Raw genomic sequence first — 22451 nt, forward strand, 5'->3', positions numbered from 1 at the left:
TCAATACATTTTGAAGATTTTAAAGAGCAAGCAAGGAGTTGCGGACCATTTTTTCTCATGATTTCTACTGCAGCTGTGCAATTGCATTTCCACACCCAGGTAGCTCTAAACAATCTTCTGATCATATTGGGTAGTACCACCCTACTTCTGCTCTAACTATGCCTGGGCAGGTCAGAGCTTTTTTGGTGGCACAAGAGGCTGTTTTGGTGGCAAAAGGGAGTCCAACTGATTGGTGTATATCCAAAACTGTACCATTAGGGTCCATTCTGCACAAATTATGTAAAGGGTAGAACTGTTTATGAGTCCTTGGAGCCAATGGTTACATAAAAAGCATGAAACCAATCAGCACAATATATCATCTAGATTAATATATTTTTTATACATATTGTTATTAACACATACTGTATATTCAAATTAACAAACAGCCCTGAGAGTGTACAAGTCTCTAAAATATTAAGGAAGGTTAAGGAAATCTATGGGCCTCGTCTTTGGCTCTCATTGGTTTGCTGTGGATGGAATTTATTTCTGCACAATAACAATGTGTTTTGTATGTTCGGCACTGAGTTCAAACCCAGTATCACTTAAACAACAATATTTGAATTCTTCTCATTTCTCAGCCGCCCGCTGTTCCACAGCTGAGGCCTATTTGTAATGTTCCAGGAATGCTTCATTGTTCAAATTCTGTTCTACTCTGCCATGTTAGAACATAAATAGCAAAGTTCTTAGGGTGACATTAGGCAAAATGTTGAAGGAAAGCTACGAGATGCATTTACCATAGACTGAAAAGAACTCAAGAATGTATTGTAACAATTCTGCAGAACATCAACAATACCTAATTGTTGGGGAGAAAGAATATCACTAATGCTTCTTATAAGTCTTGAAAATACTGCTGCAATCACATAAAAAATTAAGTCCAAGAAACCCCAATACCACACTTTTTGCCAGTGCATATTTTCACTGGACTGTAAGAACAACTAGTGAAAATAAATAAATAAAAAATCCATCTGATGGGGCTAGATTCTGTGCACATTACCATGTTCTGTTTTACTTCCTGGCTATCCAGATGTCTTTAGTGTTGGAAACAATTGGAAATAAAACAACAACTTTTTAGCCAATTAGACTCTAAAAAGCCAGACAACTTGGGCAGATTTTGCTGAATTGGTGACCCGTCTTTTTGTGGTGTGGACAGAGTTAGGCAGTTTCAGAATGAAGGTAAACAGAAAATGGTTATATGCCCAAGTAGTGAGAGTAGATTCTACAAAATGCATTATGAAGTGGTAGTTTGCTAAAACAAATAGAACGCTGTATAGTGCACCCTTCTAAGTAGAACTCCGGCAAGATGTCTTCTTCTAGCTTTGGGGAAAGATTAGAACCATAGATTTATTACTACTTTCTATTATAATCTTTAGGTTCAACATAATCTGGCCAGTTTGACTGCCTAAAAACAAACATATGCCAAACATCTGTCACTAAAATAAAAAAAAATATGGATCCCAAGCCAGCTTTTGTTTGTAAACAAGCCAGCAGGGATCCTGGGTGACATCATTAACCAAATGTGGTAATGACTATATTTATTCGATGATGTCATCCAGGATGTCATCCAGGATCCCTGCCGGACTGAGAACATACTAAAGCTGGCTGGGAATTTTTTATTTTGTGATGGGATTGTAAGCAGGGCAGCATCGTCATGTCCTCAAAGCAGTGGGTCAAATTCATCTGAGGCAAGTAATAAAGATTAACAGGGATCGACATCACTGGATGACATGATTGAAATTGAATTTACAATGTGAGGCATTGTATATTTATTTATTATTTAGATAAATAACTTTTTTTCACAATGTGGCTATTTTTATTTACTTTTTCATTTTTTTGTGACTGAGTAACAAGGGTGACAGGAACCCAGTACTTGTTCACATAGATGGGGCGGAAAGGGTTTTCCCAGATTCTAATGACACCATCCCACAGGCCCCCTCATTTATTTTGGGGTTAGGACATGTGAATCAGGCCCTTGCATTCTCAACATGGGGGCAAGGTGCCTTGCAATGGGGGTACATTGCTCCCCCCCTGCAAGATACTCTTCCAATGTTGGAAGCATGTGGTCTGGTAGAGTTCAGAAGTTGGGGTGCTGCCTCCCTAAAGAAAAAAAAATGCCCCCAGATAACCACCCCATTATTAAAATGAAAAAAAAAAGTGCCCTGCGATGTAAATGTAATTGTAGTCAAGTCATTCAGCGATTTAAATCCATGTCAATCATGATGGGCTAAGCCTAATGATGTTGACCTGTCACTATTGTCACAAATGAGAGATCCCCAGACACCTTCTGTATATAAAACGATGAGCAGTGGATCCTGGGTGACGTCAATGACAGATGGTCATTACTACAGTATATTTGAGAACCAGCCGTGTATCTATTATTTATCTGCTGTAGCACAACTGATGCGCTGGCACTGATGATGTTATTAAACAAACTTGGTCATTGCAGTATTTGGCCAACGACATCACCCAGTATCTCAATCAGTTTGTTTGCAAACAGAAGCCAGTGGGTATCTGTCATTTAGGGGCAATAGTGCTCAAAGATTTTCTAGCTGCTAAACAATATTTACTTTTTTTTATTGATGTAGGTGTCCCATGGGACCAAGCACCATCAAGCTCCCTCATAACGGTGCCTGCAATTTTCCACTGATTACTTTATTTAACAGGACACAAAGCCACTTGTCTCCCAGGTAAGTAACTTTTTGACACAGTTGATCTATTGAGCTCCCACTGATCATCAACCTAACAGGGCACTTAATGAATGGCACCAACATAATGGGCCATTTTAGCACTTTGTAATGGAGAATTTCACCAATGATCAACAAGGGTCATGGATGTTATTACGTTGCTTGAAACTGTTGCTGCTAATTCTCCAGTGAATTTTTCACTAGATAGATTCCCCAAAGGAAAATAATAAAGTACCCAGTAGCATCATTTACAGAATACTTTCACAGAATTATAAATACTACACTATACTGACAGACAACAAGATTTGGATTTATACGATTAAACACAATAGATCAGCATTAAAGGTAAATGCATGGCATATCACAAACGTTTTACATATGAATGACATGCCTAAAACTGTACAAATAACTATATGAAAACTCCACAATAAAGATTACCTGACTCCTGAAGATAGCGATACACCAAGAAGTTCACTTCGTCACTGGTTATGCTCATCTTAGCCTCACCTCAAAATGATGAGGTCTACAGGAAACAAGATTCCCGCTCTGAAATAGGCAAAGAGGAAACACTGGTGTAAGTGTAAGAAATCAACACATTCATTATGTATTAATAGGTGTCTTTTTAATAGCAGTATAATGCGTTGTTATCCCTTTGAAAATCCCAAACCATTTATAAAAGTCATATTCAATTATATTGAGTTCTTCCACAAATAATTTAACAAAATAAAGCTTTTTAAATGTTCACAGAAAATGCTCATATATTCTGTGATTAAGTTATATGTGGCAACAAGGTTATCTTTCACTGTCTTTTTATACTATCAAATACATTCACTTGTGTGAATAACGTGAAACTATATTCTAGACTTCAATAAATAAAGAAAAATAAACCCAAAAATTTTACTTAGCATAAATATTCCACAGAAATTATTCAAACAGTCTAGAATGTGATCCAAACTTATATGTGATAAGAACATGGTGCAGCAAATCCTCCTGAAATGTGATCACACATAGTAATCCACCACCTGGGCATACACTAGCCTATTACCAGATATATTGACCCCCATATAATTAGGTCTTCAGTGCTTTTCAATGAGATAGCAACCAGGTTTCACAGCGGTCTTAGCCAAAACATAAAGAAGCACCCAGCACCAGGAGGACAAAACCAACAGACTACATAGTAAAGCATTGTCAAAAAATGGATATTCCAAAAAGATGTACTCAGAAAAGTAAAAGCAGAGATCAGCCTGTATTAGTGCCATCGCTTGTCCGAGCGGGCATGGTGACATCAGTCGCTTTCCAATGCATTTTGTCACAAGGGAAGTCATCGAGAGGCTAGCAAACTATTTATGACAATTTCAATATACTGTATGCTCAGAAATGACATACACATTAAACCGATTTTAAACTTTAAATCCAAACTTCAATTCCTAGTAAAATAGGTAAAAGTCATAACTATTGTCAAGTTTCTATTGTCACTTGTGTCCCCATTGATGGGTTTTCCCTTGATACTAGGTCAAGCAAAAAAGGGTACAAATGTCAATGGAGCAGGTTGATGACAAAGAGAGCAAAGAAAGAAAACCTAACCAATGTTATAAGCCCTCCCTATTCCATTACTAAAATTTGCTTTTGTTGGGGTCTCTAAGACCAGGATGTATATGATGCATCCTTATATTTCCCTCAATCTAATCTTTAAGCTTCATAAAACATGGAAAATAGAAAATGAGAACAAAAGTGGAGCTGGTTACTACGGTTAACAGTACTATGGTTAACAGTTCTACATTTAGTAACATTTTCATGCCCTCCAATTTATCCCAGATTTCCTGCTATTTAAAGTGTACATCTTACTGTCTTAAAAATGGTCATACATGAATTGAAATTCATCTGGTTGAGCAGGGACCGGCCAAATTCCAATCCATGTATGGGCACTGTGGTTGGTCAGAAGTTGATCTATCAATTGACTTCTGTACAAGCACTCTGTCAAATTTTCCCCACTTGATCAGCACTGCAGCCAGTCTGTGGCGCTGATCAGTGTATTCTGATGGCCAGGAGGTCTTCTGGCTGTCAGAATGCAATAGCAGGGAGGGGCCTCCATCCACCTGGAATTGGATGGAGACATGGGATCAGTTTTTTTCACTTGACCCATTGGTTGAATGAAAAGTGACTCATCTATGTGTTATCTAACAGTAAAACATTGAAAACAATGGTTATTAGCAGGTGGCCATTGTGACTTGACATAATTATTATAGAAGCAGCATGTGTTATCAGATAGTGATACATGCATTATTAGATGGCAATCAAGCATGCACAGCCTGTTTGTAAAAAAAAAATAGTTTTGTTTGTTAACTGATCTTTTCATGCTTAGGCACATAGCCCTGATACTAATGTTACCTGGAAGAGAATACAGTAAAACCTTGGATTGCGAGCATAATTTGTAATCCAAAGCACTTGTATACAAAGCGAATTTCCCTACAAGAAATAATGGAAACACAATTGATTCATTCCACAACCATTTATTTATAGTTCCTTCAGTTTATAGTCCATATAAAAAGATTATATCAATCTGATTGGTTGTGTAACCATAAAATGTCCATCCACAAATGGAAGCCTCCACAAGGGGATTAGAAGCAAAATCCAGCAGGAGCTCCACAATATAAAAAAGAAGAGAGGCGCCTCTAAGTTTAGATATATGGTTACATTTAATGAAGGTACAACTCACATGGTTGAGGATTAAAAGAGGCACATCTAAGTATGCATGCATCCAAGGTAAAGCAATCCACATAGACGGCCATCCTCACCACCGGCTCTTACCGCTATCAGTCTGCAATCGTGACTGGGAAGACTACCCTGCAGTAGAGCAGTAGATCTGAAAGCGAGGCTTGAACCGCTCGTGGAAGGGACGACATCAATGGCAGTGAGGAGAATGGTCTATGTGGACAACTTTACCCTGGATGATTGCAGACTTAGATGTGCCTTTTTTAATCATCAATCATGTGAGTTTCTAAATATTGTACCTTCATTAAATGTAACCATATTGCTACACTTAGAGGCACCTCTCTTCTATTTTATACTCAGTTGTGACATGATGCTACTCTTATATCAAGACATCACTTGTCTTGTCTATCAAGTCAAAATTTATTAAAATGTTTTGGTTGTCTTGCAAAACGCTCTCAAACCAAGTTACTCTCAAACCAAGGTTTTACTGTAGTTATTACCCAAAGCTGAACAATGGATAGTCAGATGCATTATGATGCTGCTGACTGATGTCACGGTTCCGTGTACATTGATCCGGCGCTGGGTTTTATTTCCTGATGCTTGAGTTCCTGCCAATCCATCCTGAACCTAGGTATTATTAAGCTTTTGCACCTGCACCAGCTTAGTGTTCAAGCAACGTGTCTCCACACTGAAGCCGCACCCTCCTGTTCCTCTGGCATTAGCTGTTTCTGAGTATTTCCTCATTCTGTGTCATTGTTCTCAGTGTTTCCCTCTGGCTGTGAAGTTATATTCCCTTTGGTTTCTGTCCGTAAATCCCTTCATCTCCTGTTGCTGTGTGTGTCTCTCTCAGTATAGTGTCTGTGTGTACCCTGTGTACTTCCAGTGCTATTTGGTTGCACTGTGCCTACATGGGTGTGCTGAAGAGCCTCAACCCCAGGGGTTTCCCCGCAGCACAACATCCACACCTCCAGTGGCTTTGGTGAAGACCGGGTGGCTCCTTAAACCCTGTGACTCTGGCACACCACCGTTTGCATGCAATCACACTCTTCCCACAGCTGTGAGGACCCATTCCTGGGTACACCTGGTTAGTTGTCTATTGGTCTGCTACATCTACAGTCCCAGTTGGTCTTACCCTCTGATCGCGACAACAGACTTTACTGTTTTTACCTAAATTGGGGTAATGAGGTAATCCTCATCTAATAGCAATGGATATTTTAGACCTGAAGTTTAAGTATGCATATTTTTGCATAGTTAGATTGGTGTAGCTTGGGCCAAAGTAAATACGCATGTGTCATACCTGGAAGATCCCAGTGGAAGCTGGAAATCACTGTTGTAGGCATGTCTACTACAGTAATTGCCGCTAGCTTCTAGGTCCTGTGCTGAGCAGCTGCCCTGTTGTTTAGTGAGCACAGGAGGTCTTTCACTCAGCACGGGTCCCTCTCAGAAAACACTTAATTTTCTCAAAGAATGCAAAGTGTTCTTGGAATTTATGAAGTGAAGATTTTGATGTCACTTTATACTGCATGTTAACATGCATTGCGTTAGGGCAGCCAATTCGAAATTACCAACTGCGGAACTGCAGAATCCTGCCTCAGTATTTTCCCTCTTAAATACAATGTAATATTTATTTTCAGAAATTGATACACTCATAAATAAAATTTTCTACACAAAACCAATTTTTCAAATTGTAAAGTTTTTTTTTGGTTCTAAATATTGATAGGTTTCTTTGCTTACATCAAGACCTCAAACTGCAAATAAGCAAGCAAAAGTCACAGTGTATTCTCATTTCTATTATTTCAATATTCTGACGCAGGCATTCCAAAGAAGACAGATCATGTGTCCCATTATAGCAATTGAAATTTCTGAATCAAAAATGCTCTCCTATTCTTAAAACCCCTGCTTGTTAACAAAACAAGGTATGTTCTTCTGCTTTTATTCTTCATCCATTCTCCTTACAGTCTATCACCTCTAAATCACCCTGCAGCAACAGTATCCACAATTTATTACATATTACTCCTAAATAACACAGTGGGGAGTATTTTCTATCCCTGTTCTTGCAGATGTCGGCGTTATCATTTAGAAATAAATGCATTTTTATATTTTAATACTTCATTACAGTCATTTCCCAGATGGAATGGAATTAACATGTAAAAATGAATTAATTTCTGATGGAACATTTTGCAATACAAAGGCCACACTTTTAATCAGTTGAGAACAGGTAGAAGCAAAGCAAAATGTTTGATATTAAAGGGAGGTAATGCTCAATGGACCTTGGGTATGGATAAAACTCAAATGGGTAACATGGATAGAAATATCAATAGATTAGCACAGTCTCTATGGAGAAGTTTATAACCGCTGTCACGGCAACCAGATATGTGTGTTGCTGATGAATAGGACAAAACAACTAATATAATATCTATTCACTGACATCTCATTAGATCTATATTTAAACTCTCTCTAAATTCCTTGTAAGCATAATTTGTGAATATATGCTGTAAATGCTATCCTTTTAATGTTATCAAACAATAGACAAAAACAAATTGTTGAGTACTAGGGATTTGATAGTGTGCCTTCCAGTTAAACACTGGATAGCCAGTTTTGAACTGTTTTAATAAATATGTTGAAAACAAATCTGCTGTTACAGGGAAGACTTAGGCCTCATACACACGATAAGTTAACCAGAGGACAACGGTCTGATGGACCGTTTTCATCGGTCAAAACCGATCGTGTGTGGGCCCCAATGTTTTATTTAACCATCGGTTAAAAAAAAAGCCAACTTGCTTTAAATTTAACAGATGGATTCCTAACCGATAGGACAAAACCGATCATTAGTAGGCACGACCATCAGTTAAAAATCCACATATGCTCAGAAACAAGTCGACGCATGCTTGGAAGCATTGAACTTCGTTTTTTTCAGCACGTCGTTGTGTTTTACGTCACCGCGTTCTGACACGATCGTTTTTTTAACCGATGGTGTGTAGGCGCGACAAACCATCAGTCAGCTTCATCGGTTAACCGATGACAACGGTCCATCGGTCCGTTCTCATCGGATGGACCGATCATGTGTACGCGGCTTAACGCACCTCCACCTGTTGCAGGTGCTTGGTCCCCAACTTGCCTTTTTTTTAATCAGTTAAAACTCCAAAATTAACAGACTGTACACAGCATATCCATACTCAGAGATACATTAATAAATGGATAATAAACAATAATAAACACCATTGCATATTATTTAATAAAGTAGGCCAATATCTTCAGTGCCAAGAGTCATATATGTTGATGCACTGCAAAAATCTCTAGAATCTGTAGTCTCTAGAAATAACAAACTGCTAGAAGCTGCAGGCAAATGCATACTATGCATACACTTTAATTTATTTAATTAATTTATTTACTGAGAAAATTATTATTCTTTAGGGCGGAACTTCACCCAAAAGGGGAAGTTCTTCTTTAAGGCCTTTCCCCCTCTCCTCTGCTACATTTGTATTTTTTTTTAAGGAGGGGGGAAGGTAGATCTTTGACAAGTACCCGCTCCCACTTCTGCTCGGATCACCTAGGCGATCTGAGCAGAAGTTCTCCTCGTACAGCCGCAAGCTGTCACAGCTGGGTGCCCACAGTTAAGATGCCGATTCTGGGAACCGAAGATGGTCCACGGAACCCCCTCGGGTGAACACAGTGCTGGATCTTGGAACAGGTGAGTGTCTGTTTATTAAAAGTCAGCATCTACAGTTTTTGTAGCCACTGACTTTTGACTTTCAGAAAAATTACTGAAGCTTTAGAGCCGGTTCACACTGGGGCGACTCGTCAGGCGACTCAGCCGCCTGGCAAGTCGCGTTCCATTGTAGTCAATAGAACCGTTCTTTTTTTTTTATAATTGTATTATTTATTGGGTTATATAAAAAAAAAAACAAGTAAGACATCACAGTATCATAAAGTACAAAGCATTGAAAAGTTCAACACAATGACGATACAGAAATCGTATAAAGAACAAAAAAAACATGAAAGTAAATGACATATACATAGTGTCCAAGGACGCAGAACACAGAAGTGGTCTGCATGAATTTACAGGCTCATATTAAAACAAACAACTCTTAGGTATATATTAGAGGTGCAATCAGAGAGAAAAAAAAAAAAAAAAACACAAGGGGAAAACCATATACTAAGGTGAGGGCAACGACACAGGGGTCCCGTATCTCGAGAGATCCCAAGGTTCCCAGACTTTATCAAATTTTGGTATGGAATCGTTAACAGAGGCCGTCAAATATTCCATCCTCCGAATTTCAGCTACCAGGTGTAGAAATCTGGGCCATGGGGGCGGGGAACTAGACAGCCAACATAACGGTACCAGCCTCCTGGCTGCCAGTAAAATATAAGCGGCCAAGCGGTTAGTTTTTCTGTTTAGACCTGGGAATGGGAGGCCCAAAAGGAAGTTCAGTGGGTCAAATGGAAGGGAAACTTCTATCACCTCTTGTACCAGCTGTCTCACCTCCTGCCAAAAGGGTTGAACCAGGGGACACCTCCAAAAAATATGAAATAGAGAGCCAATATCTTTTCCACAACGCCAACATTGCGGCATAACTGAGGGGACATATGTGTGGATAACATCAGGAGTTTTATACCAAAACATGAGAATTTTAATAGACGTTTCCCGATGGATCACACATTTAGAGGATTTAAAGGTGGAAGACCAAATCTTATCCCAGGTTTGGACCGTAATAGGCTTACCCAATATGTGGGACCATTTTCTCATGTAAAGGTGTGTGGTTTCAGAAAGAGGGGTTGACCCATGGAGGATACGGTGAATAGAGGATATTAGGTGCAATTGGTGGGGGCCCTGGGCACATAGAAACTCAAAAGCCGTCGGTTTGTCGAGAGTCAGGGTAGAAGATTTGGATTGAAAGAAATGTCTCACCTGCAGGTAGAAATAAAAAAGATGATTGGGTATATTGAATTTTTTGCGTAAGACATCAAAGCTATACAATCTCCGTGTCACAGGATGCACAATAGAACCGTTCTAATAGGAGCGGCGCAAGTCGCTCCAACTTAGAAAAAGGTTCTTGTACGACTTCAGGGGGCAAAGTCGTCTTCAGGTCGCCTTGCCGAGTCGCCCCCGAAGTCTTGCTGCCCCAGTGTGAACCGGCTCTAAATGTTGATATTTATAACTACACACAAAGTAAAAAAAAATCAGTATAAGAAAATAAAGACCTAATTAGGTTAAAAGTCCAAACTGGAGGAACTAAAATAAATATGTAGGTAAGAAAATTTTATTGAAATGGTGTGTTTTTTTTGTATTTGTTATTGCTTTGTAAAAACAAATACGATATCTACTAACTTTATTGTAAAAAACAATGCAGTTTCAATATTTTAAACATTGTTATTAATATGGTACAAATTATTAAGCTACTAGAAAAGTAATTTCGTGTTTGTCTATGTCTTACTTTTTTTTTTATCAAACCTTTATGTAAAGGAAAGAGCCTTCTTTGTTCTTAACATTCTTGAATACAAATCAAGGGGCACAATGCTTGTTATATAATGGCTTTCTTTCTTTTCTTTCTTTCTTTTTTTTTTATAATTTTGGCATGACCCACTCTTGTGTCTTTCTGACAAACATTCTTTCTAAAAATATATCAAAGACTGAAAGAAGATTTTTTTTATATGAGTTTTCTTTCAAGCATTTGCCATTTGAACCTTTGTACATCAAGATATTTATTTGGCACACCATTCTTAGTTATTCCATTTCAAACTTTGGCTCCTCCAAAAAGAATATTGTCTGAATTCTGTTTACATTGTTTGGTGGAACAAAATAAGAAAAAGATACTTCAATGTGATTCTTTTGAAAGGCTTAAAATTGAACAGAATAGCACCTGCTGCACAGATTTAATTAGTTGTCATCATTTTTTTGTTCCTCTATGAAACACAGTGTGTAGTCATGCACATTAATTAAAAATCATGGGATATCTTTTTGTAAATTTTTAAACTAAAACATGTTTGAACAAGATTTAAGATTAACACTAATTACATCAAACATCCAGAACATAAATAATCAGGATATACCGGTACTCTATATATTGTCATCTTGGGGACCTAATCACTTTGGGAACTTGCAATTAGTTCCCCAAGATGACATTTCAAACTTTGGCTCCTCCAAAAAGAACCCTGATATAGTCTGAATTCTGTTTACATTGTATGGTGGAACAAAATAAGAAAAATGTACTTCAATGTGATTATTTTAAAAGACCAAATTTGTAACAAAATGGCACCTGCTACACAGATATAGTTAGGTGTCTTAATGTTTTTGTTCCTGTATGAAGCACAGCACGTAGTCATGCACATTAGTTACAAATATTGGGATATCTTTCTGTACATTTATTAACAAAAACATGTTTGCACAAGGTTTGAGATCAACATAAATTAGATCAAACATCCACAACATAAATAATAAGTACTGTATATATATTGTCATCTTGGGGACCTATGGAACTTGCAAGATGACAATCCAATAATCCATATACTTATTATTTATGTTGTGGATGTTTAGTTGATTACTTTTGATGTAATTTATGCCTATCTCAAACCTTTTTGATAATGAAAGCTGGAAAGGGTTTGACAGTTGGCCTGATGTTTACTTAAATGTTTTTTTGGAACAACCAGGGTTAAATATCAGGTGTTCCTTGGTAGAGGTGTGTCATTTTATTGGTTTTGAATATATATGTTTATGTTTTGTTTGAATATGTATCAACTCCTGATGAAGAAATAATGCATGCTCTGAAACACGTTAAGTTTTATTAATATTAATACATTTAGGACTTTTATTTACTGTATATATCATTATTGTGATCCACCTCCTTACTTTCTGGACTCCCAATATACAACAGCATTGTTCAGTATGGTGCACTCAAACTTGAGATGTATTGTTGACGTCCTCTTGGAGGTAGGCTGTGGATTCCTGCTATGTAAATTTGTCAGCTGGGACACACTGGTGTTTTTTTGGCCACTTGCCCAGGTGAGCTGCATGCATTGATTTTATTTTTTCTGTTCATTTGCTGATACTCTTATGCCCTGCACACACGATCAGAATTTCCAATGGGAAAAAAATTCGATGTAATTTTCAATTGGAATTCTGTTCAAGCTGTCATGCATACACACTGTCAGACCAAATTTCGACCATCCAAAACGTGGTGACATAAAACACTATGTCGAGCTGAGAAAAATGTTAATGCTTCTGAGCATGCGTCCAGCATGCGTCGACTTGATTCTGAGCATGCATGTTTTTTTCTCCGTCAGAGTTCCACACAGATGATCAGAACTTCCGATAGGATTTTTTTCCATTGGAAAAAAATAAAACATGTTCTATTTCTAAACTCTGACGGAAAAAAGTCAGATGGGGCCCACACACGGTTGGAATATCCGATGAAAAAATTATGTCTGACTTTTTTCATTGGAAATTCTGATCTTGTGTACAAGACATTAGTTGTGCTTCACTTTTGTTTTATAAATAAACAAGTGATAAGCGCTTCAAATAGGTGATTGTGATCACAACAGAGGATAATTCCAATAATAAGTGCACAAACGCAATAAATAACTACACTGTGATAGGTGAAGTAAATATCAACTGGGAAAAAACAACCCAAAATTAACACAAGGATGTGAACCTGGAATGGTAAAAATAAATCTCTGTGCAATTGGAAGTGTCCAGAAGTAATAAAGTGCAGATGCTGGAGCTTCAATAAATAAATAAATAAAGTTCAAATGTAACAGACAGTCTTTAAACCAGGTGAGTCAGAAGGGGTAAACTTCTAAATCTCTGTTTTCTTCCCTCAAATGATTGGTGGACTATCCTCATGGGTAATGTAGTGCCCTTACCTGCAGGGTGCTATATATAGGCATATAGTATGGCCTCCACAATAGATGATCTTGCGTCTCCAACTGTGGATCACTCCTGCTGCTCCAGCTGTTGGATATCTCCAGGCTCCGTGGTCCAGAGTGAGAGGTGGGATGAGGGGAAGAGAGAGAAGAAAGAGTGCCTCCGATGGTGTAGTAGGTTTAAGCTTGAGCGCATTTATTGTGGCAAAAAATATAAATGAACAGAACAGGGATGGGCGCATGCAGTAGTACTTTTAAATTTCCCGGGGACGCGGCGTTCTAAGTACCGCCTGACGTCCGATGGCCTCCGGCTTGTGCGGGTGTGTATCTCGGTCTGACTCCCTACGGCGTTACGTCACGCACCTCGTGACTTCATCAGGGGAACCCTATTGGCTGTCAGGCCGTCAATTAAATAGTGGCAAACCGGAAGTAAACAAGCTTCCATTTTCATGTAGTCCATATCAATAGACATGGTAATGAAGGAAGCTAATGTTATTGGACATCGCTGAACATTACTACGTTCTGTGGATATACAATCCAAACTTTGAAGTAACAGAACTGCTGTTCATAAGGCAATAAAGAAATATACGAATAAAATTATGAGAGTACTTCTCATTATATATAAAATAAAATATACTGGCCATGTATATGTTTAAAATCGCAGAGCTCAGATGTGTGCATTATGTAAAATGTTAAAATATAATAGATAAAGATTGATAAAAAATGAAATAAAAATAGGAATAAAAATAGGGTGAAGGCATTTACAGATAGTTGGGTACAGGCCATGTATTGACAATTGATATGTCTAATGTAAGTGCTGGTGCACAAATCAGTGTAAATGTCTTCTAGTTAATGGATAATAGTTAGACCACATACTTAATCATTGTGTCAGTATAATATTGAAATCATTCAGGTTGACTGAAATAAATATAGAATAAAGCCAACTTGAAAGGTAATAATAAGAATTAAAATATGTATAAAAATATATATAAAAATACAAGTGGAAATAAGAATAGCAGTAGAGTGTAACTTCCTGCATACGTGCATATGGTTATGTATCTTATAGGGGTATGTACATGTCAAAATATTAAAATATTATTAAAATATTATTGGACGTGGTGTGATGGACAATGGGGATTCTGGTGAAAGAGCATCTCCCACAATTGAGGGTCCATGAGGAGAAGGGCCAGGGTGTCCCGGGGGTTGAAATACAATGGTACCATGGGTGGGTCCACCGACACCCCCACAAACCCAAGGCCACCACACACAATATGACATACCCTATCAATGGACACTATACATGGGAAACGTGAATACTCTATATAATAGTGTTAATACTATACTATATATAAATAGGATAACGTATAATTAGAAGTTGTTTAAAAAACAATTGAGATCGAAATCCACATTCATACCCCCTGGAGTAAGTGTGTTGAGGGTATGTATCCAGCGGGATTCTTTCTGACTAATAACCCGTATCTTGTGGCTACCTCTCCAAGATGCCTTGTATTTTTCTATACCCCAGAATTGTAGTGTGGTAGGATCTTGGTTGTGTTCTTTCGCAAAATGTCGTGATACACTATGTTTGGGATAGCCATTAGTAATATTACGTACATGTTCCTCTATTCTCAATTTGAGTTTCCTTTTTGTCCTGCCCACATATTGTAGATTGCAACTACATTGGAGCACATATATAACACCCTCCGTGTGGCATCCAATGAAATCTCTTATTTGGTGTGTGTGTCCTGTGTTGGTACCAATGAAGTCTTGCCGTTTGCCTTGAAATAATTTGGCGTGTCTGCAGGCAAAACAGTTCCTGCATGGATGAAATCCCTTTCCATTAAAGAAAGAGAACATTGGTTTCGGGGGCGAAGCAATCACAGATTTGACCAACATATCTTTAAGGGTTGGAGCTCGTTTGTATATGATTTTAGGCTTAGTGGGGAGTATTGTGTTGAGATCCTTATCATTGAGTAACACATGCCAATGTCGTTGGATGAGTTTGTTTATGTCTCTATATTGAACATTATAGTCCAATATAAGACACGGTGCCAAATCTCCTTGAGATTTTTTATTGATTGTCTTATTTTCAAGCATAGGTCTTCTGTCCAGTTCCTGTACATTCCGTATTTGTTCATTTATCCAGGATTTGTCATAACCCTTTTCTTCAAACCTTTTTCCAATAAATTGGGCCTGTTCCCTAAAATCGTCTTCCCTCGTGCAGTTTCTTTTTAACCTGACAAGTTGTCCTTTCGGAATGTTATAAAGCCATGGTTTGTGATGGCAACTTTCAACTGACAGGTAACTGTTTGTGTCGACCGCTTTGAAATACAAGCGAAATACAAAACTTTTGTTTTGTTTATTAGTACACATTCCTTTGTGAGGATATGTAGTCAGCTGCTGGAAGAAGGAACTATATATAAAAGACCTTTATGCTGGGTAGGGTATTGGACTTTGGACTGGGAGCGCTGAGAAACTCCCTCCCTTGCTTTCCATAAAGCCTGTAAATTTATTTTGAGGTCAGGATCTCTGTCATTCCCGATTCTGATCACTAGAGGGATGGTGCTTTGTTAGCTAGCCATATCATAGATTTTCTATTTTAGCTCACAAGATACCTAACAGGTTCCTTGATCCACACTGTTGTCTTCTGACAACCTGCACTCAAAACTGCCTGAATTTTGGAACAATGACTGTACCCGACTGGATGCAGTCACTGTTTAGCCAACAATTTACCACCTGCTGATGATGATTTCAGCCAAGTCAGCAGGAATCAGCCAAAGTTCAAGTTGACTATGCCAGTCTGTAGGAGATTGCTATAGTAGAAAAAACACTTGGCCCAAAGGAATTCTGGGGGTATTGCCCAAAAATGTGTACAGACAAAGTTATAGTGACAATTCATTCACACAGATGGGTGGGATCAAGGCACACCCTTTTGTGAAGCCTATTAAATCCTCTGGCTCAAATCAAGAGCTTAAAAGAAAAACACCCCTTCCCACCCCGGTCATAGGAGTCCATGCATCCGGCATCCTGAAAGGGTGGGTGCATGGATAGGGAGGCAGTGGCAGGGATGGGGGATGGGGGGGGGGTGCCGACACCACTGTTCCCCTTTATAAAAAATAAAGAGAATGAGATATTATTGAAAATAAAATAACTTTTTCAGCATTCTAAGAAACCAAAGATATCAAAGCAAAATAAAAGAGACCCAAAAAAAAACTGAAAACAATTTCTAATATCATAAATTACTCAGATAGAACATATCTTCCAAACTTAGTCATACACAAAAATTTAAAGGAAAGACCAAACAATAAACCTAGGCATCCATTTGTATTCCAGACACACTCCACCTCTGCAGACTCATTCTTTACCAGCCATTTTACCTAGATATTTTATCTGGTTCTACGTGTAATTTTTTGGACCCTTCACACGAAATCCATCATATATGGTTAACTGAGAAATGTACTTGTGAAGATATACACATATACAATTCAAATGTTATTGGGGGCTTCACTGTCTGGCTTAATGTTCATCTTGCTTCGATGTTCAAGTAATGCATAACTATTTTTATAGAGCTATCCCTAAAGGAGTCAAACTGACTCTGAAATTCTTCAGTGTTTTTGTTACAAACTCTGTAATTCAATCATTGGATGCTGGTTAGGGATGAGCCGAACACCCCCCTGTTCGGTTCGCACTAGAACCTTCGAACAGACCAACCGTTTGCGCGAACATTTAGAACCCCATTGACGTCTATGGGACGCGAACGTTCGAATTCAAAAGTGCTAATTTTAAAGCCTAATATGCATGTTATTGTCGTAAAACGTCTTTGAGATCCCGGGTCTTGCCCCAGGGAATATGTATCAATGGAAAAAAGTTTTAAAAACGGTCGTTTTTTTCTGGAGCAGTGATTTTAATGATGCTTAAATAAAAAAAATTTAAAAATTAAAAATTCCTTTAAATATTGTACCTGCTGGGTGTCTATAGTATGCCTGTGAAAACATCTTTAAGAACCCGGGTCTTGCCCCAGGGAGCATGTATCAATGGAAAAAAAGTTTTAAAAACGGTCGTTTTTTCTGGAGCAGTGATTTTAATGATGCTTATTAAAAAAAAAAAAATGAAAAATTCGTTTAAATATCGTACCTGCTGGGTGTCTATAGTATGCTTGTGAAGTGGCACGTGTTTAGAACTGTCCCTGCACAAAATGAGATTACTATAAGAAAAAGGTAATTTAAAACTGCTTGAGGCTTTAACCTCCCTGGCGGTGTTCCCGAGACTGACTCAGGGTTAGATTTTCCTGCTACGATCGGTAACCCCGAGTCAGTCTCGGCTCGCCTCGCTGAATCCACAGGCACTTTTTACTTACCTTGTCCCTGGATCCAGCGATGCCACCGCGCTGTGTGAGCGAGCGGGACCTCGCTCGATTCACATAGTGCCTCCGTGTGACGCCGATCTCCGTTCCCTGCGACATTACGACGCATGGGGACGGAGAACGGCGCCAAATTCAAAAACGTAAACAAACACCTTACATACAGTATACTGTAATCTTATAGATTACAGTACTGTATGTAAAAAAAACACACCCCCCCTGTCCCTAGTGGTCTGTCCTGTGTCATGCATGTCATTTTATATAATAAAAACCTTTTTTTCTCCCTGTCCCTTTATGTCAAAAATAGTTTTAGATCAGCTAAAAAACAGCGATAATAAATTATAATCACTTGCAGAATTGTGCGATAGCGATTTGTGGGGAAATTCGTCATAAAAAAAAAAAATAATGACAGCAACAATTCTGCAACTGAGCAAATTTCAGTGATTTTAATTTGATTACATTATTGAATAATTTTTATTATAATTATATTTTTATTTGTTATAGTTATATAATGATTGAAGGAGGAGAGGGGTTGGTTAAAGAACCTGGGGAAAAAGTTGAGAGAAGAGAAAAAAAGGGGGGGGAAGAAAAGAGAAATAAGAAAGAAGAAAAGAAGGGGAGAGGAGGAGAGAAAAGGGCGTAGGGAGAGAAAAGAGAAAATTAAGTTGGAAACACAAGGATAGCACTCACATGGGCCACATCTGTAATAATATTAAAGAAGAAACAATATCAAGCAAGTGGACATTGATGGTCAGACTTTAAGGCCAAGGAAGTATAGTTTTGTAAAAATATATAATTTAATAGCGTATAAATAAATTGAACAGGATATACATAAAATAAATAAGTTCAAGAAAAATTATCACAAATTCATCAACAGTAAATGACCACTGTACATTCCTCCGAAGTCGACTTCGGAGGAATGTACAGTGGTCATTTACTGTTGATGAATTTGTGATAATTTTTCTTGAACTTATTTATTTTATGTATATCCTGTTCAATTTATTTATACGCTATTAAATTATATATTTTTACAAAACTATACTTCCTTGGCCTTAAAGTCTGACCATCAATGTCCACTTGCTTGATATTGTTTCTTCTTTTTTGTTATAGTTATTTATAATTATTTATTATATTATAATTTATAATTTTGTTTTTAAAAAAATGTCATACCCGGGATGCCTATTAGAATCTTGTTTGGTCAGATTTAAGTGAGTTATTTCTAAAAATTACAGACCTACAATATAAAACGCCAAATTTCCTTGCAAATAATGGTACCGCTTTCAGCATGTTTTTTCTGAAAGAATCATACCGCCAGGGAGGTTAATGTAATGTCTGGTCCCTGCAATATGGATGAAAATCATTGAGAAAAATAGCACAGACACAGACAGTACACAAACCACGTAGCTTTAGGTGCACACTGCAGAGGACACGGGCAGTACACACTACGTAGCTTTAGGTGCAATCTGCAGAGGACACGGGCAGTACACACCAAGTAGCTTTAGGTGCAAACTGCAGAGGACAAAGGCAGTACACACACTACGTAGCTTTAGGTGCAAACTGCAGAGGACAAAGGCAGTACACACACTACGTAGCTTTAGGTGCAAACTGCAGAGGACACAGGCAGTACACACCAAGTAGCTTTAGGTGCAAACTACAGAGGACAAAGGCAGTACACACACTACGTAGCTTTAGGTGCAAACTGCAGAGGACACGGGCAGTACACACCACGTAGCTTTAGGTGCAAACCGCAGAGGACACGGGCAGTACACACCAAGTAGCTTTAGGTGCAAACTACAGAGGACAAAGGCAGTACACACACCACATAGCTTTATGGTGCACACTGCAGAGGACACAGGCAATACACCACGTGAGAATACTGCAGCTAGCACAATCACCTGCCTGCCAGTAAATTAGGAAGAGCTGATCTAGCTAAACTAAACTATACAGTGTATAAATATAACACCGGGAATGCATATATATCCTCTACACACTGTGGGGCAGATCCACAAAGATCTGCACCGGCGCATCGTATCTGAGATACGCTACGTCGCCGTACCTTACCTGACTTTGGTTCGAATCCATAAAGATTTTGCGCCATAAGTTACAGCGGCGTAGTATATCTCAAGCCGCGTAACGGCGCGGAATTCAAATGCGGCGAGTAGGGGGCGTGTTTCATTTTAATAAAGCACGTCCCCGCTCCGAACGAACTGAGCATGCTCCATTCCTAAATTTCCCGCCGTGCATTGCGCTAAATGACGTCGCAAGGACGTCATTGTTTTGACGCACACAACATTTTTTTTTTCAAATTAAACGCGGGAACGATGGCCATACTTAACATAGCAGGTTTAACTATAGGCCACCAAATTTGCATACTCGACGCGGAAAACGACGTGAACGCCACCCAGCGGACGCCGAAGAATTGCATCTTAGATCCGAAGGCGTACGAAGACGTACGCCTGTCGGATCTAACCCAGATGCCGTCGGGAAATTTGAAAGTACGCCGGCGTATCAGTAGATTCGCCGGCGTACTCTCTCTGTAGATTTGCCCCTGTAACTTTAACTGACTAGCCTGCCTGCCTGCTCTATCTACCTACTAAAAATGACACTCTCTCTCTGTCTTCTCTCTTTTAACCACCACAACACACTACACAAGGCCGACCTGCAGGCGGCCTTTTATAGTGTGGGACGTGTACTAAACCCTCCGTTTTTTGCAAGATGTGATTGGCCAAGCATGCGGGTCATAGTGCATGCTTAGCCAATCATCAGCCAGCAATGTCGCAGTGATTTTGGGCTGTGAAACGTAACTCGAATTTGGCGCGAACGGCCCAAAACGTTCGCAATTCAACGAACGATCGAACATACGATGTTCGAGTCGAACATGAGTTTGACTCGAATACGAAGCTCATCCCTAATGTTGGTAATATAACAGTGATAAGAACAAACAGCCTATATAATATGTTGTTTTTATATGTAACCTTTTATATTTTGGAACAAATACTTTAAAATTGATTTGAATATTCTAAAAAATGTATGTACCAGTATTTTTGCCAGTAAAACCCCAAATAATAGGGGGGGGGGGATTTGTCCGTAGCATCTAGGGATGTGGGCAAATGCCTCATTCACATTTATACCCATAGGGGCAGATCCTCAAAGAAATTACGCCGGCATATCTCTTAATACGCCGCGTAATTTCAAATTTTGCGCGTCGTATCTTTGTTTTGATATCCACAAAACAAGATATGACAACATCTTGGCTAGATCAGACAGGCGTACGTCTTAGTACGCCGTCGGATCTAAGCTGCAATTTTTCGGCGGCCGCTAGGTGGCTTTCCCGTCGGTTTCCGTGTCAAGTATGCAAATTAGCTATTTACGGCGATCCACGAACGTACGTCCGGCCGGCGAATTTTTTTATGTCGTTTGCGTTCGGCTTTTTCCGGCGTATAGTTAAAGCTGCTGTTCTGAGGCGTACTTAATGTTAAGTATGGCCGTCGTTCCCGCGTACAATTTTGAATTTTTTACGTTGTTTGCGTAAGTCGTTTGCGAATAGGAATTTGCGTAGAATGACGTCACCGTCGTAAGCATTGGCTGGTTCCGCTTTAATTTCGAGCATGCGCACTGGGATACCCCCACGGACGGCGCATGCGTAGTTAAAAAAAACATTGTTTACGTCGGGTCACAACGTATTTACATAAAACACGCCCCCATTACATCCATTTGAATTCCACGCCCTTACGCCGCCAGAGATACACTACGCTGCCGTAACTTACGGCGCGAATTCTTTCAGAATTCGGAAAAAAAAAGATAAGTTACGGCGGCGTAGCCTATCTTAGATACGCTGCGCCCGGCGCAAAGGTACGAGGATCTGCCCCATAGTCTGTGAATTGGCCATTCATCAGTTGTAAAATTGGGAGTAGTGACTGGGGCCGTGACTGCTGCTGCATTTCCATAGACATGAATAAGATGCCTGAGCGCAGCACCTGGAAGCTTATCTCCTGCAGATTCTTTGCAGTCATATACTAGGAAGTGCATGTAATTGAAAAAGACTTTTAAACTTACTTTAACATTATATGTTAAACATATATGAGAATGTAGTACTTGTTTACATATAAACTTTATATATACAGTATGAATATATATTATAGCAAATATGCATACACCAATTTTTTCATGAGGCACAGACTTTAAATTGTAATATGTGGTCTATTTTTACTACTAGTAAAAAAATGATATCATAACTCTTTAGTGCTACATTTGAAGTCATGTATTATATGACACAGAGGTTAGGGACTCCAGTTGGGTATACTTGCACTCCATTTGAATTCCACGCCCTTACGCCGCCAGAGATACACTACGCTGCCGTAACTTACGGCGCGAATTCTTTCAGAATTCGGAAAAAAAAAGATAAGTTACGGCGGCGTAGCCTATCTTAGATACGCTGCGCCCGGCGCAAAGGTACGAGGATCTGCCCCATAGTCTGTGAATTGGCCATTCATCAGTTGTAAAATTGGGAGTAGTGACTGGGGCCGTGACTGCTGCTGCATTTCCATAGACATGAATAAGATGCCTGAGCGCAGCACCTGGAAGCTTATCTCCTGCAGATTCTTTGCAGTCATATACTAGGAAGTGCATGTAATTGAAAAAGACTTTTAAACTTACTTTAACATTATATGTTAAACATATATGAGAATGTAGTACTTGTTTACATATAAACTTTATATATACAGTATGAATATATATTATAGCAAATATGCATACACCAATTTTTTCATGAGGCACAGACTTTAAATTGTAATATGTGG

General features: G+C 38.8%; 1 protein-coding gene across 3 annotated transcripts in view; it reads right to left on the minus strand.

Annotated features, from left to right (window-relative positions):
* Nucleotides 1-22451, minus strand: part of TBL1X (transducin beta like 1 X-linked) — a 396289-nt gene that overhangs the window by 104490 nt on the left and 269348 nt on the right. For all 3 annotated transcript variants that reach the window (XM_040338145.1, XM_040338146.1, XM_040338144.1), the window contains one exon: nucleotides 3159-3266. In XM_040338145.1, the coding sequence (XP_040194079.1) occupies nucleotides 3159-3216 (58 nt within the window). In that variant the 5' untranslated portion in view covers nucleotides 3217-3266. The remainder of the gene's footprint in view (nucleotides 1-3158; nucleotides 3267-22451) is intronic.

Source organism: Rana temporaria, chromosome 2 (assembly GCF_905171775.1).
Source record: "Rana temporaria chromosome 2, aRanTem1.1, whole genome shotgun sequence".
Lineage (NCBI taxonomy): Eukaryota > Metazoa > Chordata > Amphibia > Anura > Ranidae > Rana > Rana temporaria.